This window comes from Acipenser ruthenus, chromosome 1 (assembly GCF_902713425.1).
Source record: "Acipenser ruthenus chromosome 1, fAciRut3.2 maternal haplotype, whole genome shotgun sequence".
NCBI lineage: Eukaryota > Metazoa > Chordata > Actinopteri > Acipenseriformes > Acipenseridae > Acipenser > Acipenser ruthenus.
This window is the reverse complement of record NC_081189.1, coordinates 75,245,419-75,269,147: the sequence shown is the minus strand read 5'-3', so window position 1 is coordinate 75,269,147 and position 23,729 is coordinate 75,245,419. Positions and strand designations below refer to the sequence as shown.

Genomic DNA, 23,729 nt, shown 5'->3' with positions numbered 1-23,729 from the left:
GTAATTGTGGGGGGGAAGTTTCTGTACAATCTAGGAGCTGCTTTTCTGAAGCTCCAATCAAGGTGGCTTTTTGACAAGATTCTGTTGTCAAAATGATTGTAACTTTCCTTCAGTGCAGTGACTAATGGTTCCAGTGACCTGCACCTGATCAATGGCCCATATCTGTCCATTTTAATTTGATGGGGCATGGCCAGATATGATTGAGACAAGCGCAGCAGGGATGTGCTGTTTAGCCATAAATTCTCTAATGAGGAAATGCCATGTAAAATGAAATACTGAGAGTGGGGGAGGGGGGGTGCTGGCTATCCAGATCAGCTTTTTAAGCTATGACTTTTAGGTCTGACAGAAAGAGAACTGTTTTAGTGCAGTATACAATTACTCACTTACAAAGTGTTCAACAAACCAGCTTACTTAATGTCATGTGGATCGTAACAAGTTCATTCAAGTTACCTAAAATGTAGTATAATTGGTTGAATACATACAGAAATAAAATTGCAAATATGAGTAAATGTACTATTTCTGTGCCAGCTATCCTACTCGAGCAGCCTTTAGGACTATAAATGTTTAGTTTTCACTAAACTGAATGCATGCAGTGCAGTGAAACTTTTCAGATCTTGCCCTTTTTTTTTCTTTTCTCTTTTTCCTGCTTGCGTCCTATTCCCTTAGACCCGCCTCTTCTCACTCCCTATTGGCTTCCATCCTCCCCAGGTTTTTGTAAAGCAAAAAGCTATTGGCTGATCTCGACATACATACAATTATACAAATGTGCCAATTAAATTGGCAATTTACTTTCCAACAATCAAAACTTTCATTTGACAACCATTTTGTCGCGCCTCATTATCATAACACCTAAACGCCTGTTATACAATTTAAGCCATCAAAAATGAAACCTCTGGAACCTCCAAATAAAAAGAAACACAAACCTGGATGTCAAACGGAAGGAAAAGAGAATAAAAAACGCAATAAGGACACTGTCAAATTTTCTATGTAAATTTTAAAATAATTTCTGTAAAGTGTTTTCTGTTAATTGTGCACTAAGTAGGCTATAGTAAAAAAGAAAAAAAAGAAAAAGAATGCACTAAAATAATTTTGTTTTAATTAAATAATATTTAACTATTTACACTGTACTAGTAATGTGTAAAAGGCAGCAGCATGATTTATTTTATTACCGGTGGGTATTCATTTGATTTTAATACTGTATAGGCCTACTGTACAGATTTATTACTTTTTTTTTTTTTTTGTTTAAATCCGACAACTCATGTCTCCAGACATGTCCACTTTAGCCGGGGACTACTGAGTATGAACGAAAAATATTTGATTTGGGGGTGAGGGGGTGTGTTTACTTGAGGTCCATTGCCCAGGGCCCACAAAAACCTGGCGTAGGCCCTATCTTTACATACTACTTATTGTAATTTTACAAAAACAATCTTACTTGGAAATGTAAGGTATGTTAATATTAGCCTGCAACTCTCCCTGAAAATCAACAAAATTATGATTTGTATTGTTTATCTAAAGGTATATCTTATTAAATAATTCCTGTCTGGCATTTCAAGTTTGTAGTTTTGAAAGGACGCTCATGTCATACAAACCTTTTTTTTTTTTTTTTTTAAATTGAATTTTTTTATATCTGATACCATTCTAGGTTAAAGAAATGCCTTATTTTCTGGGTGGTATGGCATATAAATATCAGTCTGGATTTGGAAGTGAGATACTATTTCCATGTACCCAGAACAGTTTGCATCAGTGTCTCTACTGTAATTTGAAAAAATTTAAACCCAGTGTTAAACTAAGCCAGTTCCTCTTTTAAAGCCCAGCTTGTTTTGCACGGCACTCAAGCTGTCCCCTGCAGGTGCTAGCCTGAAGACATTCCCTCCCTCATTTCTCTGTTTGTAGCCAGCAGGAAACATGTGGCATCACTAGACGTGTTGAGATTATTGCAGCCGGCTCATTTCCATTCCTGCATTGCAGCTTTGATTGCTTCCTGTTTGTGTTTTTTTTTCTTTTCTTTTTTTCTGTTAACATCTTGATACCCTTTTCCCTTTATGAAAATGGTTTACATTTCTATTTTTTTGTTTTTTTGTTCTCCTGGCAGAAAGAAGAAAGTCCCATAAACGCTGTGCACCGGTTATAAAAACATAAAACTGAATTTAAAAATGTATGGAGCTTAATAATGAATTGGCAACACTAAAAATGTTGCCAGGTCCTCACATTTCAAATGGAAACCCCACACAAAGAGAGAGGTTTACAAGCAGGATCAAGAGGCAAAAAGATTTATGGTTTTATTGCTGCAAAGTAGAATACTAGAGGCTATTTGAAAACCTGAGGCGCTTCTTTTTAAAGAACTAAACCATTTTAAATGCATCTGTGATGAATGCATAGGATTCCAAGACATGTTTCCCAACATTGTTGCACAGCACTTTGAGATCACAAAGAGAGAGGCTATTTGTTTTTTTTGTATTTTTCTTATATTAGAGTACACCAAGGGGCCATTTTTAATTCGCTACATTTGTACTGTTGATATCCTGCCCTTGTATAATTGATTTGAACTTTGAATAAATAGTATCTATTATTGTCTTGAAGGTATACAAAGAGACTTGAAGAAACTGGTACCCCACTTTTACAATCAATGTGCTTGTTGCTGCTGTTTCTGATAGTGTATCACTTATGTACTGTACGTTTCATTTTCAATAAAGGTTCTACAGTACTTCAGCAGTGGTAGCAGGGAAATATGGGAAACAGACAAGCAAGGGACTGAAATGTAAGTTAATCTTGTCTGGACTGTTGGCTCAATTAAGATCTGTTGAAAAAACACAGTTTAGATGGCATGATTGAAACGTCAGGTTGTCTTCCACTGGCTTGAAGGCTTGCAGGCTTGAATGTCTGCCAGCTCAAAATATTACTATAATCCTAAATAGTGTAAAAGCACTGGGCCAGCATATATTCCTTGCAGAATAGTTATTAAAATGTACTGAATTAAATTTAAAAAAAAAAACATAGCAGTTTGTTTATTGATATGTAGTTACAAAACACTTTTGAGAATACATTATATCATTTCAATTGACTAGATGCATGAAGGTTTTTGACTGTAGGGATGGGGAGTAGAATTTTGAGAATCCTGAACCAAGGTCCTGAAGTAAAAAACATAATACAATGTGTTCCAGTTAAAACTTGGGTTACACACTGGGCCCAAACAATCTTGAGGAAAGAGATGTGTACCCGCATTAAACACATAAATAAACACACCCGCATTAAACACATAAATAAACACACCCGCATTAAACACATAAATAAACACACCCGCATTAAACACATAAATAAACACACCCGCATTAAACACATAAATAAACACACCCGCATTAAACACATAAGGCATAAGGAAGTGTAAAGGCATTTGCTAACGCCTTTATACTTCCAAAGTGCAAAGAAACACGTGGATTTCTACAGAGGAAACTGAATTGTAACATGCCAATTTTTACAAGATCAATGATGCCAGATTACATTAAAGAGTTTTTGTGTCAAACTTGCCATGAATCCAGGCAGTTTAACAATATAAAGAATACATGTAATACTGCAGTGATGAAGTGACTGGAAGATTGTCAGGAGGTTGTACAATGTAATTGATACAGTTGACCACAATATTGGTATAGTAACCAGACATTTAAATGATTGTGTTGATCCTACCTGTTGTGGTTGATGTTTCTGCTGCGTCTACCTACACGCTGAGGATGTATGCCTTGAGGAACTACTTTGTCAATTTTTGACTCGGTTCTAATGTACTGACCAGGAGGACTAAAGATTACCAAGTGACCTCCATTCCTGCTGTCAAACCAGTCTCCTGTTTTCATCCCACAATCACTGAAGCATAATGGGGTGAACTAACTACATCCCGATCCAACGGGAGCACATTATCCAATCTAGTGGTTCCTGTGGGTCCCCAGCCAAAATTGACAATTTACAGCAAGCAGGATTCAAACGGATGTACTTATATAATGGTACAGACACCTGATTGGCTGTTCTTAAAGCTATAGCTTATGAAATGCTTGTCTAATTTAACTTGTGCATGGGCATTTGTTTTAAGGTTCTAATCCAAATCTTGTTGATGTGGTTTTTCACAGGTACTGACACCTGCTGTATGTTTGTTTCACATTCAGAAATATGTGTAATAGTCGTGTCTTGTTTTGCTACATTTGCTAAAACTTCACCAGGAGCAAAGACCAATTCGTAGTTATCTCTGAAAATCTTTGAAATAAAACAAAATATTAAACGGTAGAATGCACAGCAGTTTTAAATGACTGGATGCTGAGGGTATTATGTAATGTGTTCCAGTCTGTGAAAGACCTTATGGTACAGCTATTTAGATTTTGGTAAATATACCATTTTTTTTAATGGCTGAAACAGGCCTGTCTAGCCTGGGTCAGTCTGCGGTATTCACTCACACCTTTATTTGGATCTATTCCCTCGGGGGAACTGTTTTGATTATGTCAAATATCAACTACAGATTACTATAGCATAATAATAATAATATAGACTACTGTATATGTTACTGAGACCATTATTTTTAATGCTACTTACTTTCCCAGTATAGCATAGAATGTGCCATAAGTTAATATACAACCCTTTCGCCTGGTGTTGCTATTTTTTATTAGAATACAGGAGACATAGAAGAGCAACAGATACTGCCGAGTTCTACCTAGAATATTCAGCTGCATGTGCTTATCCTTCTATCATTGGTTTTTAAAAGCGCCCTGTTGCTTTTAAATACTGTCCTAAAGTTCATAAAAGGTAACAAAGGAAATATACAATTTCAGTGTTCTTGGTCTGTGTAAAATTTATTTTGGCACTTAAGCAATTGATAAAGCATCAAGTCATGCTGGTGCCCAATGCCAAGGAAAACATTTTGTACGTCTTTGAAGCTCAGCATGATTTATACAGCGACATGCAAACTCTTTCTTCTTCTGTTGGGCACAGTGATCACAAGATTCATGCACTGTACAATCATATAGAAAGAACTTTTAAATGACTGCATCGTTAGTTATAATGGGATTTAGCACAACAGCTGTAAGCTATATAATTGCATTGTCCTAAATGTTTGAGAATTTCCCCAGAAAATTAAATGTCTTGTGGTCTTGGCATGCATAAAGCTGGTATTTTGTTTTCTTTTATCTCGTCACTGTGCATTTATCTAAGAGTTCTTTGGTCTTTGGACTTAAGACTGCAACCCAGTCTCTTCATGGGAGTTTTGAAGGTCAAAAATGTTTTTATGCTTTTTTTTTTTTTCATCAGTTTTCACCTGAAAAGTAATATTAAAGAAAAAAAAATGATTTCTAATAGTTTAGCATGTGTAGGATTTGAGTTAACAGTTGATAGTATTTGCTGCAAATTGTGTTGGAACCCTTACTTGGTATTATATATTTACAAAAATAAATGGCCTCTTTTTAACATCAGCACATAATGTGGAAGCTGGCCAAAGAAGATTAAATTCTGTTCTCCAGGTTAGACACCAATAGTCAAGAACTTGGATGTAAATAAGCAAGGTATTTTGTTTTTTGATCTGGCTTGAAGTAGTTTTGTTTATTTATTTAGTTCTGCAATGTAAACTGTAAGATGTGCAGCATTTTTGAGAAGTAAAGGGATGATGTTCATTATTTAGGCCCCTAGTTTACAAGCATCTAGTCTGGTCAGACAGAGCTTGTAGGGATGGCTGCTTGATTTATGAGGGGGCCACTGACCATGTGTTTGTCAGCCAGACAGACAAACAGGCTGTAAATTGCATGAAACAACATCAAAGTGCATTTCATTTTCTACGGGGCCCTACAAGCTGTAACACCGTTTACCACCCTGGTTGCTGCGCTCTCTTTAAGCTTTTAGTGTCTTCTTCCCCTTCCCCCAGGGAACAACATATTGCCACGGAAAGCTATGCAGTTAATTTTGGGTTGTTTTGGGGGAACAGTGTTAGAAAAATCTGTCTGTGCTTCATTCCCCACCATTATGAAGCTGTATAATGTTCAAATCAAGCAAAGAAACATCCAATGAAGACAACATGTATAAACAGTATGTAGCTTGCACGCATAATTATGGGAAAGTTATTATAGGTGTAATTTACACAGGGGTTGGGGGCGGAAATGCAAACCTGTGTTGCACATAGTTGAAAGACCCCAGATGTCATTTGCATAGAGCCTGAGATCACAGTAATGTTGGGGGGGGGGGGGGGGGGGGAATGGCAAACGGATGGACAGATAGGGGAGGATGCGCTATGTTGCTGTCTCCCAAACACTTTATTTTATGTTAACAGGAAAATGGTTTGTTTAATTCACCATAGATCTGTGTTTCTGTCTACTTAGTTTAACTTTCAATAGAAACAGTAAACTTTAAACAGTACAGCAAAATGACCTTAGTGCAAATAAACATAGACATCAATAAAAACTAAATACTTTACCAAGCACTTTATACACAAATATTATACCAAATTAGTTACGATATATCACTTAATCAAAATTATTTTTGGTTGTTTTTAAATACGTTGTGCAGACTCTCGCATCTCTATTTGTATTTCATTGTGAAAGTTTATCAATTTTACAAAAACTCTAGGTCATGTTTTACTAAACATTTTAAAACTAATAAACAATTACCATAACTAACAGTATCGTATTCATATTAAAGTTGAGTTCTTACCTGTAAACAGGAACATGTTTAACATTTGGACTTCTCCAAGTCCTTGGTGTTTAAATTATTGTTGATTTTACACTGCGGTTTGAGGTTTTGAACAGCACAACCGTATTTATCTTAAGTATTTAAATTGTGAGATAATCTCAACGTTTCTAGAAATATATTTTAAGGTCAATTCTCATACCTCAATACGTCGTGTGAAGGGTGTCTCTTATTTTATAAGAAATGTCATCTGGCGAGAGGACCGCGAAGCACATAAGGATTAGACACACACGTCTTTACAGTGAAAATAACTTATTTTCATTAAATATAACATTCAACCCCCCTTCTCCTTGTCTAAAAATGATTTGGTCCAATATCGACCATAACTGACTTACAGTAGCCGATCTGTGCTGTGTTTTCAGGCTAGTTAAATGTGACAAAACTATTTATTAAAAACAAATGTACATCCTGTAAAGCTTGCACCACTAGCATGTAAGTGTCCTGAAGCGGTGTTAGTAACTGAAGAGATGAAACAGTTGCTCTGATTTGGTGTAGGAAAGGTATTACTAGCATCGCTGTCACAGCAGGGGGGACTTGTTCCTGAAGACTTGTGTGAAGAAATGTATTTATTTCACTTTTTTGCATTTGATCTGTGTTTGTTGCGTAATGCTTAAGACTGAGTTTGCTCTTGTGTCCAGAAACTGAAATAATGTGCCTGTCTTCAACTCCAGCAGCACTTAAAACGTGGCAACAAGTGGCACGAACACAGTGGTTGGTGTATATTGTAGAGAGAGCAGCTTCTATGGAGATTTTTTTCATCACCAAGGGGATGCTTCCCGTACCAGATGTCGTCCGATTTTTTTTTTTGTGGAATTTGAAAAAGCTTTGGCTGTACAGCTTAAAGCTTGCAAACGTACAGCTTAACGCTTTTTACAGGACCATTTTCTAAATCTGGCTGGAAGTACATTCGTATATCACTGATATATGGACTGTCTTTAGACCACCTTGGTGATTTTTGGTCTGTAATGCTGAAGTTTGAGTGATGTATTAACGGCCAGTGACATCAGTACATAATATGTCCTAATTACTTATCCAAATTAAAACAAAGTTCAAAGTTAATAACAGGATATTTCCATTTTGCTGTGTTTTTATTTAGAGCATTTTATTTTTTATTAAATACCGATCATTCTTTGCACAGGATGACATTTATACACAAGGTATGGGGTATAAGAATGTTTGGAAATGCTGCTCAGTGATTGGCTGATTTATCACATGCGATTTATAATCTGCATTATGCCACACTCACTCTAGCGTTCAGCATTGCCTCGGGCCAGTTGTTCTAAAGGGATCCAATCCTGGATCCAGGCTCTGATCTGAGAGGAACTTCAGTGCTCTTCGAAGACTAAAGTCATGGCGACTGAATAATATAGGTACTGTATTTGCCACACTCATCACTAATGGCAACATTGTGCCAACAATTTATTGCTATGAATAATTACCACAGGAATGTCTTTGGAGCTTTTAATTGGACATGCAAGGGATGCAACGTTTTATTATACTTGTTTGTGACATTTTTTTTATTTATTTAATAATCTTCATGCATGCTCCAGCTACAGAACCCCCCCCCCCCCCCCCCCCATTTTAATACCAAAGTTATGCTACTGTTCACATTAGACCACATTTCTGCCACTTAGTAAATCCTACACTTAATTGTTGGCCTCACATTCACAAGAATTCAAGGTGCATTACATGAAGTAATGTTGTTTAAAAGTTGTGTGTTTGAAAACTGTTAGCCAGCTTTCGCCGTATTTATTTATTTTTTTAATATCCGGTGTGTTGGGGAATCATATCACTCATAGTAGTCCCAGCGATGTTCCCATTGATGATCTGTACAGACCACTTTCCTCAATCCATGATACACTTGTAGCTATGCCAGATACTTTTTAATGTTACTGCCTGATGGCTCTTATTGTGCATTCAGAGCCTTGATGGTAGATGAATAACTGACCTGCTTGTTAATTAAAGCAGCTGCTTAACCACCTGAAATGCATTTTAAACCAATTTAATCCACATTTTATTATCTGTTCAAGAACATCATTCTGGAATTGATCGCAAAAAGGATTGACGTTCTAGCATCTGTGCTTTTAGATTAATAAGTGTTTAAAAATAATTAACTTTTAAAGATACACCCATTCTTATCCCAGGGCTATTGAAGCTTGCTCAATAACGCATCTTCTAGGAGATCAATTTTCCTGCAATTGAAAGCTTCACATAAATTAGGTAGTTGTTGGATCAATTATCATTGTTTCGAATTACCTGCTTGTAAATACAAGGCCACAATTTGAGCTATAATGATACATACCCCATTTGCTGAGTTGTGCGTCAGCAGACAAGTATTTTGTTTTTGTTGATGGAAATTGCTGTTCAGTGACATCTTCTTACCACATCAACACATGCAGCAAACTTTTTTGCAAAAGCAAAACCGAGTTAGAGGTCTCAGATTCAAGTGTCATGTTGATAGTTTGAATTATAGCCTTGTGAAAATGGGTGGGAGAAGTTTCTTTATGGATAGATATGTTTAAATCTTTCAGCGTTTAACATTTGCGGAATATTTTAAAATCAGTCATAAAACCCATTGAGAGATCCCTCCAGTCAGCGCTCCAGATAAGCTGTGCTAAATTAAAATGTAATGTGTAAAAACATGCACAGCTTGTCCTGCCTCCCTTACAACTTCCACTAACAACTACACCTCCCAGAATACAATGTCTTCAGTTACTAGGAAACTGAACACAAGAAAAACCAACCCAACAAACATTATCCAATCTCTGGCTAGCCCTATTGTCTTTGCAGCCAATCACAGTAAGAATAAGAAAAATTCGAAGCTACACAGGTTGAAGCGTAAACACCCTAGTCCAACTACAAATCCAACTGGAACAATCGTATTAGAGGATAAGCTACTCCCAGACCCAAAAGTTTGATGTCCTGTATTTTGATTTTTTTTATCCCTCTGTTTAACTCATGGCTAACATTTAACTCTGCACCAGTTATCTTACCCCGCCCCCTACTAGGGGTGTTAATAATTTAATCAGAAAGAAAAATGGCTGTAACTAGGAATGTCTTATAAACCTGATGTCATACGTTTGGTTTCACAGGCTCCATTTAGTAGTAACCTTGGACTGCTCTTCTCCAAGTCCAAGGACGGTGCTAATCAACTGTAAAAATGTCTATGTGTGCAACTGCAAAATAATAATAATAATAATATTGTGTACTCTATATTTATAACTTGATAGTTTGAGGGGGATACCTCTGTTCACAACATGAATATGGCATCTCTGAATTTATTTCCTGAAGGTGAGACAGGTGACCTATCGTAACGCTTCCCTTGTGCAAAATTATACCATTCACCAAGCATGGTGCCAAGACCTCTAAGTTGTTGTGTGATGGCCATAGAAAGAGTCCTCATCAGAATGCCTGGGTTTCCTGTGCATCAACAGGAGGTGACATGAGAAGGTTTCCCTGGACTACCATAAATCTTCTCTGGACCATTTCACTATGAGTGGTATAGATCTAGACCCTTATTAGCTTGTCTGGGAGGCCAGGAATTGAGTTAAACAGGAAGAATATCGGGTGGTGTGCTGGAGGGTGTTTGAGGAATTGGCCCAATCGCACCCTTTGCCTCTTTTGTTCCAGGACCCCCTTCATGCAAATTTCAAGCCTGTGAAATCTTGATTTAGTGATTAGTAACCGGAGGATAAGAGAGAGTAGCCCAAGTGAATAATGCCATAAATACCAGAGTCTTTGGGACAGCCTGTAAAACTATCAGACAGGGCTTTTTAGTTGCAGAGAGCCTGTAGTCTATACTACAGACTATAGCATGAGGTGTAAAATCCCAATATGCAGTAATCCATGCATTGCTTGGAACAGAATAGTTTTTTATTTAACATTTGTAACATGAATTATGTAAAATGCCATGGGCGAGTTCTAATTGATTGCTACTCCTGAACAATCAATCAGTCAATCAGTCTTTTATTTTATATAGCACCTTTCATAGAGGACCACCATCACAAAGCGCTTCACAAGATAGTGAGAAACAATGCATAAACTTTGAGAATGTGTTGGTTGTTTTATGATGAGTTGTTTTACAAAGACCCTGAATTTAATCTATTTAGTTTCCCTTTTTTTTTTTTTTTTTTGCAAGATTATGAGAATCCTTCATAGGTGTGTGTAATGGTTTGTTGCTGATTTTAAGTATCTAAGTGTTTTTTTGCCATCGGCACTAGGGGTGCCATTAATTTCAAGCGAACAGATGTTTATGAGGTTTTGTACGCCCTGCAGTGAATAGAAGGAAATCCTGATATTGGCAAAGCAGGCATTGTGTGAGCTGGAAGCAGGGACAGTAAAGGGCTGTAAATCACTATGTTCATTAGGACTGGCAAAGTAGATTGATTTATGGGGTGAAGCAACTGTTAAGACCATCAAAGCTATCTACATGGAAGAGGAACTTCAGATAATTGTGCCATTTACATTCGAAGAAAATGTGTACCTTTCCAGGGACACTATGGCAAATGGCATACAATCATTGTTTGTCACGTCATCACAGCAGCATGTTTTTTAATCCTGCAAGTAACTTTAAAATCTAAGCTCCTTGAGGAGGGCATGGCTTAGAATAGCGTTCGGTGGTTAACTAGGCTTTTCTCATTGAGTGAAAGCACAGGGTTTCTTAAAGGTCACTACAAGGTGTGATTTTGAAAGGTAGAATGTACATATTTCTGTATGCACGTTAAATTATGAGTAGCGCACGATTTTCAACATTTTATTTCATGCAATACATGTGGCACCTCATTAACTTGTATCTGTCTATCTAAACTGCATACTCTGCATTAGTGTTGCCTCATTGCCATAATGTACTGTAGATGGCTTCAGTATTTCAACAACCCATTTCAGAGGTGTGCCACTACAGTATCTCTATGCAGACTGTTCACTGTGGTGGAACTTGTCAGCTGGGAACCCCATTCAGTGACTTTGTTTCCTGGGAATTGTCACATGGAAGCCTTTAATGAATGTAGGAGTTTTTGAAGTTGGTAGAAGTTGGAGTTCCCCATTGCTAGAATAAATGCAGCAGTTAACTAACTTTTTTCCCATTTTATTGTAGTCGGGACAGCCCAGTCCAGCAAGTTCCAGTGCCAGTTCCAGCTCTGGTTCCAGTTTTACTCCATCTCAGAACACACAAGGTAATATTTGAATTGAAAGCCCGTCCGCTGGTATAAATTGTTATACTGGAAAATGTTTATTCTGAACCCTTTCTAGTGGTTCTACATATCATTTCAGGGAAGTACTTCCTCTCTAAGGTGTTAGTGTTTACAATTGGTTCTAAAAGGAACGATACTTTGCGATTGTCACCACCTGGTGGCCAGAGATTTAAACAAAACAATTCTAAAATGTTCAATGTTTGTCCTTTTTACAATATCAAAAAATAAGAATATATACTATGAAATGTGTAAAATAACATTAAACCCCTTCCTGAATATCCCTAATATGAAATCAATAGCTTATCGGTTCTATTGCCCATTTTAATTTCTTCTTTGACATGCTCTTTGTTGTATTCAATAAAAAATATTGGTCATTGGATTAACTAGGTGTGTTTTTTTTAGAATGCAGTAGCCTTTCAGATTAGGCCACATGTAAAACATGAGTTTGGTGGCCTCAGCTGAGTGACCTGTGGATAGAACAGCACTTCACAATACAAAACCACCACAATTCAGAATAGCGACCATTCAGATAACAAAGTGCACTTGTGGGGAAGGGGTCTGTCTGCAATGAGACTTGCTGGAGGCAGTGGAATTAGTCTCCTGTCTTTTATAAGAAGATACCTAGTTTTTCAGTCATCCCATTTACTGACTCTCTCTATTCATATTGTATCTTGTGCTGTATATTCTATGCATATTCAACAAAGTGTTCATGTATAGTTTTACAGTTTTTACAACTTACCACTGCTCCATGGTGGGTTGTACCGCAACAATTTTTTTGTTTTTTTTTGTTTTAAATTTACAGGTCCTTGATGATTTAATTAGTTTTCACCAGTTATTTTGTTTCACAACAGTGTCACAATAGCCTCAGTATGTATAATTAAATCCTGACCCAGTCAACGTTTTGATTGTCCGTCATCTTTGCCAGGGTTCTTGCAACCTTGTCCGCTGTGTTGACAGGTTTATGAATATGCAAGCCCCAGACCATGATGATCACACTTTAATAGGATTTGTCATACTCTGACCTGTGTCAGCTTCTGCTGTCAAAGCCTGACAGCTTAATGTAAGCATCACCAGCAGTAGATTTTGTCATGTCCATTTTCCACTAAGGAATTCAAAACACCCATGGATTAACACACAAATGAAGTGTTATATTTTATGCTGTCTTTAATGCTTTGCTGGACTGCCAACTTATATGTACACCTTGAGCTCTCTCTATAGATATACATTTATTTATTTATTTATTTAAGAAAAAAATAGATAGGCTTCAGCGAGTTACAGGAAAATAATTTCATCTAGGGTTTCTGTGACATCATAAATTACGAGACCGAATGTCGAGTAATTTATAAACTGTCACAGAAATCAGAGATGGAATTGTTTTCCTGTAACTCACTGAAGAGGCCCATCTATTATTTTTTATAATACATAGACACCCTTGTGATGCTAATATTAAAGAAGACGAGGTTCAGCAGTACAGTTTGGTTTTTTAAACATAGTGTTTCAGTGCTGTACAGACGTTCCATGTTATCCTTTTTTTTTTTAACTTCTCATTTTGTTGATCATTAATGACCATTTCTGTACAGCGGGTGTTGTCGAGTGAAAATGAGACATTTTGTGTTTGAATTGAAAGTGATGGTCTCAGAGTCGAATGGGCCAATGAAAGTATATTTTCCGCTAGAGGAATTATCGCTTTTTGACGTCACTACTGTGGTATTATGCCTTTTTTTTTCGACTGGCTCAGGATGCAAATATAGCCTTCATCCATGTGTTATTTATATATGACAGTGTAACTGACTAGTGGTGTAATATGTGGTTATACACAATATTGAAAAATGAAGCTGACAGTTTCTTTAGTGCAAGCATGCAGAGAAAAATTAGGAAACTACTTGCAGTCACAGTGACTGGTCCACTAAAAGTTTTACCAGTCACAATTCAAAACCTCACTGTCATTCGTGTGACACCTGTGACAGAGTTGACCGATGGTGTGGTGCAAAATGACAGACTCCAGTCCTTTTCCAATTAAGCGCTTGGGTTTTATTTCCTTAAAAACCGGTTACCAAACGCACTCAAAAATAATAGGGACAAATAAACAATAGGGCCGCCGGGGTACACAACGATGTGTAACCCGACAACATAAAGAGAAACGGGGTTGCAGTCCCAAATAAACAAACAACAAAAACAGTCTGTCTTCCTTTTGTAATCCAGGAACGGGAAAACACGGGGGGGTAACGAGACCAGCACTTCCGGGTAGTCGCTCCGCCGTCGTAATCCCGGAGCGTCCCGTTAGTGCTCTAAAATACAAAGAACAGATGGGTTAGCAAAAGTCCACACAGCAAAGACGACCCGTCTTCAAAAACCCTTCCTCTGTTTCCCTGCTCGTTTCTCTCTCTCTCTCTCTCTCTCTCTCTCTCTCTCTCTCTCTGTCTCACACGCACTGTACCTTGCCAGAAGGAACAGAACCCCGGGCCACGCCCCCTTTTGTACGCCCCGTCCCGTCCCCATTGGTCAGCGAGGGCAACCGCCGTCAGCCAATGCGTGATTGCCACTGCGCTTCCCGACCGGGTCTGTGACGTTGCGCACCGTGGCTCTGCCTGCTCCTCCTCCCCAGTGCCCTCACCGGTCGGAAGGGAGATCTAAAACAAGAATTCACTCTCTCTTTGTCACATATCCCACCGCTCAGAGTGGAGCCGAAGGAACACTCGGCCAAACCTACCAACCCCATTACTCCCCCCTCCCGGGAAAAATAATCCGCATTTTGGTGATCTTTCCCTGCACGATGTACCATACGATACATGTAAGGCTGCAATGCCAAATACCACCGAGTTATCCGGGCATTGCTATCCTTCATAGTGCTTAACCATCTGAGTGGGGCGTGGTCTGTGACTAGATCAAATGAATGTCCCAGTAAGTAATATCTGAGGGAGTGAGTCGCCCATTTAATGGCCAAGCACTCCTTCTCTACAACCGAGTAATTGCGCTCCCTAGGAAGCATTTTTTTGCTGATGTAAAGAATGGGATGCTCCACCCCGTTAACCCTCTGGGACAAGACCGCCCCCAAACCAACCTCTGACGCGTCAGTATGGAGGAGGAATCTCTTGCTAAAGTCTGGTAATATTAGCGCAGGAGCCTGGCACAGTTTGCGCTTAATGGTCTCAAACGCTCCCTGACACTCTTCTGACCACTTGACTAAATTTGGCGCACTTTTCTTAGTGAGGTTCACCAGAGGATCGACCACGGTGGCATACTCGGGGATAAAGCGGCGGTAATAACCGGCCAATCCTAACAGTGACCTCACCTGGGATTTAGTTTTGGGGACCGCCGCGTCCACCAAAGCCTGGACTTTGGTGGCTACGGGTTTCACCTGTCCGTTTCCCATGATAAATCCTAAGTACTGAGTTTCAGATTTCGCAAACGCACATTTTTTTAGGTTGGCTGTCAGCCGGGCAGCCCTCAGAGACTGAAGGACGGCTGTAAGTCGAATTACATGCTCTCTCCAGGTGGAGCTATATATCACCACATCGTCAATATAAGCTGCTGCATACTCACGATGGGGATGTAACACCTCGTCCATCAGTCTCTGAAAGGCGGCGGGCGCACCATGTAACCCAAACGGCATGGTTTTAAAATGGAACAGACCATCCGGAGTTGAAAATGCCGTTTTTTCACATGAATCGCGGGTTAAAGGGATCTGCCAATATCCCTTCGTCAGGTCCAAAGTTGAGATAAACCCGGCCGTCCCCAGTCGGTCGAGAAGTTCGTCGATCCGAGGCATGGGGTAGGCGTCGAACTTGGCGATAGCATTGACCTTTCGAAAATCGACACAGAAGCGATTAGTGCCGTCCTTCTTGGCCACTATAACAATAGGACTGCACCACTCGCTTCTGGAAGGCTCAATGACCCCAAGTTCAAGCATCGCCCTCACCTCGTTCTGGACGCCACTCCGCCGGCTTTCTGGGATCCGGTAGGGCCTCTCCCGAACAGTGACCCCTGGCGGAGTAATAACAGCATATTTGGTAAGGTTAGTTCTGCCGGGCACGTCAGAAAACACATCCCCAAATTTCCCAATCAACTTACGCAATTCTACTTGCTGATCTGGAAGTAACTGTTTCCCCATTGAAATCTGGCTGGGGCTAGGGGTCTCTATACAGGGTCCTAAGTCATCCTCCATCTCGCCTGGGGCTATGAATAAGACCTCCCTTGCCTTCCAGGGCTTTAACAAATTGACATGATAGATTTCTGTTTTATTTCGGCGATCGGGCTGTCTAATTTCATAATTCACTAATCCTATGGCCCGTATCACCTCATATGGCCCCTGCCATTTAGCACACAGTTTCGATTCCAATGATGGAAGAAGCAGCATTACTTTATCTCCTGGCCGAAAGGTTCGAATTCGTGCATTGGTATTGTAATGCCGCTGTTGCCGATGTTGAGCCGATCTGAGATTGTCCTGAGCCAGTCGACCAATTAAATCAAGGCGATCACGCAGTAGGAGCACATGCTGCACTACATTTTTAGAGGAGCCCTTGTGTTCTTCCCAACCTTCTCTCAACAGGTCGAGGATGCCCCGTGGCTGCCGGCCATATAATAGCTCGAAGGGGGAAAATCCCGTTGAGCTCTGAGGCACCTCTCTCACTGCGAAGAGCAGGTAAGGAAGAAGGGTAGCCCAATGTTTCTGCTCCTGACTCACAAACCGTTTCAACATTTGCTTCAATGTTTGGTTAAAACGTTCCACCAGCCCATCCGTTTGGGGATGATAAACGGATGTCCTAATGGGACGTATTTTTAGAATTTTGTACACCTGCTGTAGCGTTTTCGACAAGAAGTTTGTTCCATGATCAGTCAATATTTCTTTTGGGATCCCTACCCTAGCCATAATCTGACTTAACTCTTTCGCAATTGCAGTGGCACTAGTGGACCGCAACGGAACTGCTTCCGGGTACCGCGTTGCATAATCCACCATCACTAATATGTGCGTGTACCCGGAATCAGAAGGCAGCACTGGCCCAACTATGTCCATTGCAACGCGTTCAAAGGGAGTGGAGATAATAGGCAGTGGGACCAGAGGGGCGGGGCGCACTCGACCCGGTGCTACTCTCTGACATTCTGGGCAGCTAGCTACATATTTCGCCACTTCGGTGTAGAGCCCTGCCCAGTAAAATCGAGCCAGTATTCGGTCCCTCGTCTTGTCCACGCCAAGATGTCCTGCAAAGGGGACGTCATGCGCCAGCCTCATGACCTCTGGTCGACAGGACGGGGGAACCATCAACTGTTTGACAGGCTGTCCTGTGCCCGGGGCTGGGTTTACTCTATAAAGCAAGTGCCCCTCTACCACGAAATGGGGATATACCAGCGTCCCAATGCCGTCAACATCCTTACCCTCAATAGACCGGACCTGTTCCCAAGCGTGCACCAGTGTGGGGTCGTTGTTCTGCTCCCACACTAGGTCCGCGCTTGAGGCCCACACGTCCGGGATATTGACAGGGGCTGGAGCAGTCTCTACCCTCGAGGGTCCAGTAACCTCGCCCGTCCGGTCACACTGCGTTCCGACTCCCTTCGATTGACGTTTGGGACCATCAGCACCTTCTCCCGCCAGACCCCAACCGTGTCTTATCGATGCGCCTTCCCACTTTTCCTTCCGTCTCTCCTTGCGTGTTTTTCTAGGACGAAAAAGTGGAGAAAACAGCTCTGTATGGAAGGGAAAAACAGTACCAATTACTTCCCTTCCCCGGGGGTCTGCCGTGTCTACACGTGTGGTCGAGGCTGCCGATATTTTCACTAAATCTTTATATTGCGGCCAGTCTCGACCCAGAATAACTGGATGTGGCAACTTTTCGGCCACCCCCACTACTAGGTGGCGCTTTATCGGGCCTACCGATAAATATACTTTTAGAGTGGGGTATGTCGCCGTATCCCCATGGATACAGGAGATTGCCACCTGGCCTTGTGGCTGCCACGACATACCGCCAAGGAGAGCTGTTCGAATTAAAGTTTGCTCACACCCTGTGTCCACTAATGCGTGGGTGTTCACATTCCCCAATACAACATCAACCATACACGGGCCCTCCCGACCATTTCCCCATTTCCTACCTGTCTCAGACGCCAGGTGACACGCAGCCACGTCGCACTCCATGGCTGCCGGGCAGTATCTGGCAATGTGTCCCGGCTGCTGGCACCTAAAACAGACGGGTGGGGCAGAGGGTAAAGGCGGTACATATTTGTCCCGCTGCTGGTATGACAGCGGGGCAGGGGGAACCATTCTACCCCAGCTGGGGGCCAACCTCTGCCTCCATTGTAAGGGGGCCGGGTGGCCCGACGGGGCCGGTGATCTGACGGCCCTGGGTCCGGGAAAAGGGTTCGACGGCGGTCCTTTGGCAGCGGAGGGAGGGGGGCAGTCCAGCAGGGTGGTTCGGGCGGACACCAGGGAGTCCTCGTAGTTCTCGGCTAACGCCACGGCCTGCTCTAGCGTCGTGGGGTTATGCCGGCGTACCCATGCCTGCGTCTCAGCCCCGACCACATGGCAGAATTGTTCCATCACAATGGCCTCCCCCATCTGAATCCCGGTTTTCTGACTGGGGTTCAGCCATTGCGCCATGTGGTCGCATAATTGCTGGGCTACCACCCTGGGCCGGGTGTTGGGGGGTCGCCGGAACTCCCGGAATCTGACCCGATGAGTCTCCCCCGTGATATTGAGACGGCGGAGGATAGCCTGCTTAACCAGGTCATACTGGGCGGCATCGTCGTCAGTCATGGCCCGGTACGCTGCTTGTGCTTCCCCGATCAAGCAGGGACCAAGTTGGCTCGCCCAGTACTCCCGGGGCCATGCTGCAGTGGTAGCCAACTGTTCAAAGGCTACAAGGTAGGCCTCCGGGTCATCCTCCACCGTCATTTTCTGGGCCCGGGCCTTCGGGGCAACCAGCACGGGGCCCGTCGCCGCTGACGTCATCCCCATCCCCACCCTCTCGATGAGAGCCGTGTATCCCTCCTCCCTCCTCCGTTCCTCAGCCTCCCTCCGGCTGTCCAACGCCTCCAGGATCGCCGACAAAGTGGTTGGGTCCATCCCTCTTCTGACACCACGTGTGACAGAGTTGACCGATGGTGTGGTGCAAAATGACAGACTCCAGTCCTTTTCCAATTAAGCGCTTGGGTTTTATTTCCTTAAAAACCGGTTACCAAACGCACTCAAAAATAATAGGGACAAATAAACAATAGGGCCGCCGGGGTACACAACGATGTGTAACCCGACAACATAAAGAGAAACGGGGTTGCAGTCCCAAATAAACAAACAACAAAAACAGTCTGTCTTCCTTTTGTAATCCAGGAACGGGAAAACACGGGGGGGTAACGAGACCAGCACTTCCGGGTAGTCGCTCCGCCGTCGTAATCCCGGAGCGTCCCGTTAGTGCTCTAAAATACAAAGAACAGATGGGTTAGCAAAAGTCCACACAGCAAAGACGACCCGTCTTCAAAAACCCTTCCTCTGTTTCCCTGCTCGTTTCTCTCTCTCTCTCTCTCTCTCTCTCTCTCTCTCTCTCTCTCTCTCTGTCTCACACGCACTGTACCTTGCCAGAAGGAACAGAACCCCGGGCCACGCCCCCTTTTGTACGCCCCGTCCCGTCCCCATTGGTCAGCGAGGGCAACCGCCGTCAGCCAATGCGTGATTGCCACTGCGCTTCCCGACCGGGTCTGTGACGTTGCGCACCGTGGCTCTGCCTGCTCCTCCTCCCCAGTGCCCTCACCGGTCGGAAGGGAGATCTAAAACAAGAATTCACTCTCTCTTTGTCACACACCTGTCCATTCTTAAAGCAATACGCATACACACATGGAGAATAAATGTGGAAAAAGTTAAAAAAAAAAAAAATAAATAAATAAATAAATTCCTTTCATTTAGAAGTTTTATTCAGCAGAAAATGAAAGAATTTTTTTAAAAAAAAATGTGTTCAAAAAAATGATTTAACATGAATATTTAGCTTTATAAATTCTAGTATTTTACACAATAGTTCTCAGTGTAACTGAAAATTACAGCTATAATATCAGTGTGAATTAAAGCTTTTTGTACTGAAAAGATAGGAGGGTGTGCAAACTTACATAAGACCAGACTGACATATCTAGACTAAAAGCACGTAAAAAACAATACAAAAATAAAATGCACTTTCTGCTTTCATTTTAACGAACACATGAGGCACAGTCAATCCGAATCATGGATTCAAGCGAAATAAACAAATCCTCCCCTCCAGCAGGAATGAAAGGATGGGGCAAGGATCAGTGACTTGCTTTAACAACTAAGACAGGAACTGGCAAATCACTCACTCATTCGATTACCTGTGCCTTTTAAAGGGCTTAGTCTAGAGCAGGGTTCTCGAAATGTGACCATGGGAGCCTGCCAAAAGGTGCATGGGCTGCCACCAGACCATTTTTTACTTTTAACTTTGACTTGAGTTCCAAACATATATTTACTACAAGGTCTTCATAAATTTTTATATATATATATATATATATATATATATATATATATATATGGTGCTAGACATTTTAATATGATAATGCAGAACCTAATTGCAGAAAAGTCAAGCATGGAGGTGGTAGTATTCTTTAATGGGGCTGTTTTACCTCTTAATGGTACAGGAAATTTAGTTCCAATACATGGTAAAATGGATTATATAGCATACCAAAAGGTACTGGCCAGTCATCTGAAACGCTCCGCTACAAAACTTGGTAAAGCGCTGAAATAAATCATTGTAGACATCTATTTCTTGTAACTTTTTTTCGTCATCCACAAAAGCAAAACTTTTGCTACAAAAGATTTTTCCTATAATTATTTGTTTTCAAGAAATTTCTAGAAATTACAAATTTTCATTGGGTTATGTAAACTTTTGACTAGAACTGTATAATATATAGACATGTTGCATTTTTTTTACTGTGATGCATTATGAGCATCAACAATTTACTCAATGCCTCCACTAGTGTTTTCTACTATTATAGCAACCTTATCTTGCATAAAGAAGGAAAAACATTGAGTGAAATAGCTCGCTTCACTTGATTTTTCAAGGTGTGGTGTCCGAAGCACAATCAACAAGTACAGAGACGCATCATTTGTAATTGACAAACCCAGGACTGGAAGACCCAAAAAGCTGTCTAACAAGGATGAGCAGTACTTGAAGATAATATCCTTAAGGAATAGAAAGAAGACAAGTGTTGAATTGACAATAGAACTGGCAAAAGGCACAGGTGTCGTTGTCCATCCATCTATAGTCCAAAGCACCTTTGACCATTGTTCCATAGTCTAATTTGTGTTCTTGTGCATGTTTTAGCCTTTTAGTCTTGTTTCCCTTTCTTAAGATATGTATTCTTACTGCAATCAGTCCTGATTTCAAGAGTGACCTTCATACTGTTGATTTGATGGACGACGACACCTGTGCCTTCTGTATAACATTACATAACATGCATAAAATGAAAAATAACATGCAAAAACTAATTTCATACTTTGACAAAAGTATTTGGGCAGTCACATATTTCGTGTGAAACCCATTCATTGCTAATTATTGACAATTATCAACACCTGATAATTATAGAATAAATAAATACATAATCAAGTGCTGAAAAAATAAATTGGAAATTTGTGGTTTTAAAAAAAGCAACAAAAATGGTTAAAACTAAAGAGTACAGCAACAATCTCAAAATGGCAGTGATACAACTAAATGAAAAGAGACCAGAGAAACTACCAGAAAAATAGCAGAAAGACTCGGTTTACCGAAAAGCACTGTGTGGGCTATTATTGACAAACACAGGAGAACAAGAACTACTTCATCTAGCTCCAGGTGTGGAAGACCAAGAAAGATTTCTGCAAAATCTGGAAGAAGAATCATTTGAGCAGGCCATCAAAATCCTCGGATTACTACAGAAGATATGATACAAGAATTGGGAGAAGATGGTCAATAAATTCACGAGCGAACAATTTAATGATATCTTAACAAGATGAATGTCCATGGGAGAAAACCAAGATGCAAACCTGTGTTAAAAACAATACACAAAAGAAAGCGATTGGAGTTTTCCATTGAATACTTGAAGGCTGAAGAGTTCTTCAACCAAATTTTATGGTCAGAGAAATCCAAAATATAACTTTTTTCACCAAGAAAGCAACAATACGTTTGGAGGAAGAGGAGAAGAATTTAAAGAAAAGTTCATCATGCCCAGTGTTAAACATGGTGGAGGTTGTGTGATGGTATGGGCTTGTTTTTCTTCCTCAGGCACTGGTGACCTTTGTATTGTAGAAGGATGAATGAATGCTGCAAAATAGCAAGAAATGCTGCACTCTCATTTGTTTCCAGTGCTAGAAGGCTTATTGGACGTAAGTTTGTATTCCAGCAGGATAATGACCCTAAGCATTCTGCTAAGTCTACAAAGGAATTTCTGGAAAAAAAGGGAAGATTAGTTATGGATTGGCCATCTCAGTCCCCAGACTTGAATCCCATCGAGATTTTGTGGTTTGACTTGGTCTGCTTTTACAAAAAGGAAACCAAAGTCGATTGCAGAACTCAAAGCTGTGTGGGGTTGAAGAATGGGCAAAAATATCTCCGGAAAGATGCCAGGAACTGGTTTCAAAATACAAAAAAAGACTGAAAGCTGTAAAGGAAGCAAAGGGTGGGAACACAAAATACTAATGTAAGGGTGCCCAATGTGATTCAAAACATAGTATTTAAATATGTATCATGCACTTAAAACATTTAATATATGTGATTTTTTTAATATTTATTTATTTATTTATTTATTTATTTATTTATTTATTTATTTTTAAATCATTACCCAAAAAAGATCTGGGTACCCGGGTATTTCACGGCGGGAACCCGGTTCTGGATTTTCTACCCGTGTCGACCTCATATATTTGTATACAATACTCTGTATTTAGTAACAAAAAATAAATAACTGGAAATGTTTTCTAACATTACTGAACAAAAAAATGCTTTTTTATATATAAACATTTAACAGTAACAGTACTTTATTTAAAGTTTGTACATTATGAAAAACAAAACGCTTCCAGTGTCTGGGGAAATGAAGTACTGGAAAATACGTTCTGTACTATCAATGCGAAATCTGAGAGTTCTTATTCCTCACCAGTAACTGGAAATTAGGAGTCAGTGAGTTGCTCACTGCACAGCACAGCTGTGCTTTCAGATTGACTTTGCTGTCTGTTCCTAAACTTTTGATTTGAGAACTTTCACTGTTGAAAATGTGGCTTAGCAGAGGTAAGTTGACCCGAACATAGACAACAGCCTGGCGCCAATAGATTTGACTTAAGCATAATCCTCCGATTGAAGCTCAGAATGTCAAACTGAGCAACGTCGCCTGAGGTTTGCAGAGAAAGTCACTTACAAATTGCTGTCAATTCAGTGATAACAGTTCTTCCAACTCTTTCACATTTCTGACTGTAAAAGAGAAAGGATCTTTTATGACTTTCTCTTTGTTTCAAGTTTATATTGGTTTGAAGTTCGCTTAAATTGTCAAGTGGATGCAGATCAAGCTGCTTTTTTTGGGGAAAAACAAAAAACAAATGTATTAAGTTAGTTTTTGTTTGTTTCTGCCGTTGTTGTTAGTTAATCCTGGTGACTCCTTAAATTAAACTATTAGTGGTATAGATTTGAGTTTTTCAGTCATGCCTGCAATCTCTCTGAAATGTATCATAAGTTAAATGCTTTTTGTTTTGCAAACACAGTGCCTGACTTCATCTGCAGGAAGGTTGTAGCTGTCCCTGCAGCAGCTCATACAGGTAATTCCATATTTGTAGAACAGCATTAAAAAAATAGCATTAAAGTTCAGCCTACAAGTCTCTGTCATCAAACT

General features: G+C 40.6%; 1 protein-coding gene across 2 annotated transcripts in view; it reads left to right on the top strand.

The window, feature by feature from the left end:
* Positions 1-23,729, top strand: part of LOC117420766 (protein AF-9-like) — a 107,874-nt gene that overhangs the window by 68,097 nt on the left and 16,048 nt on the right. For both annotated transcript variants that reach the window (XM_059029877.1, XM_034034379.3), the window contains exons 8-9: positions 11,801-11,879; positions 23,602-23,655. In XM_059029877.1, coding sequence (XP_058885860.1) covers positions 11,801-11,879; positions 23,602-23,655 — 133 coding nt within the window. The remainder of the gene's footprint in view (positions 1-11,800; positions 11,880-23,601; positions 23,656-23,729) is intronic.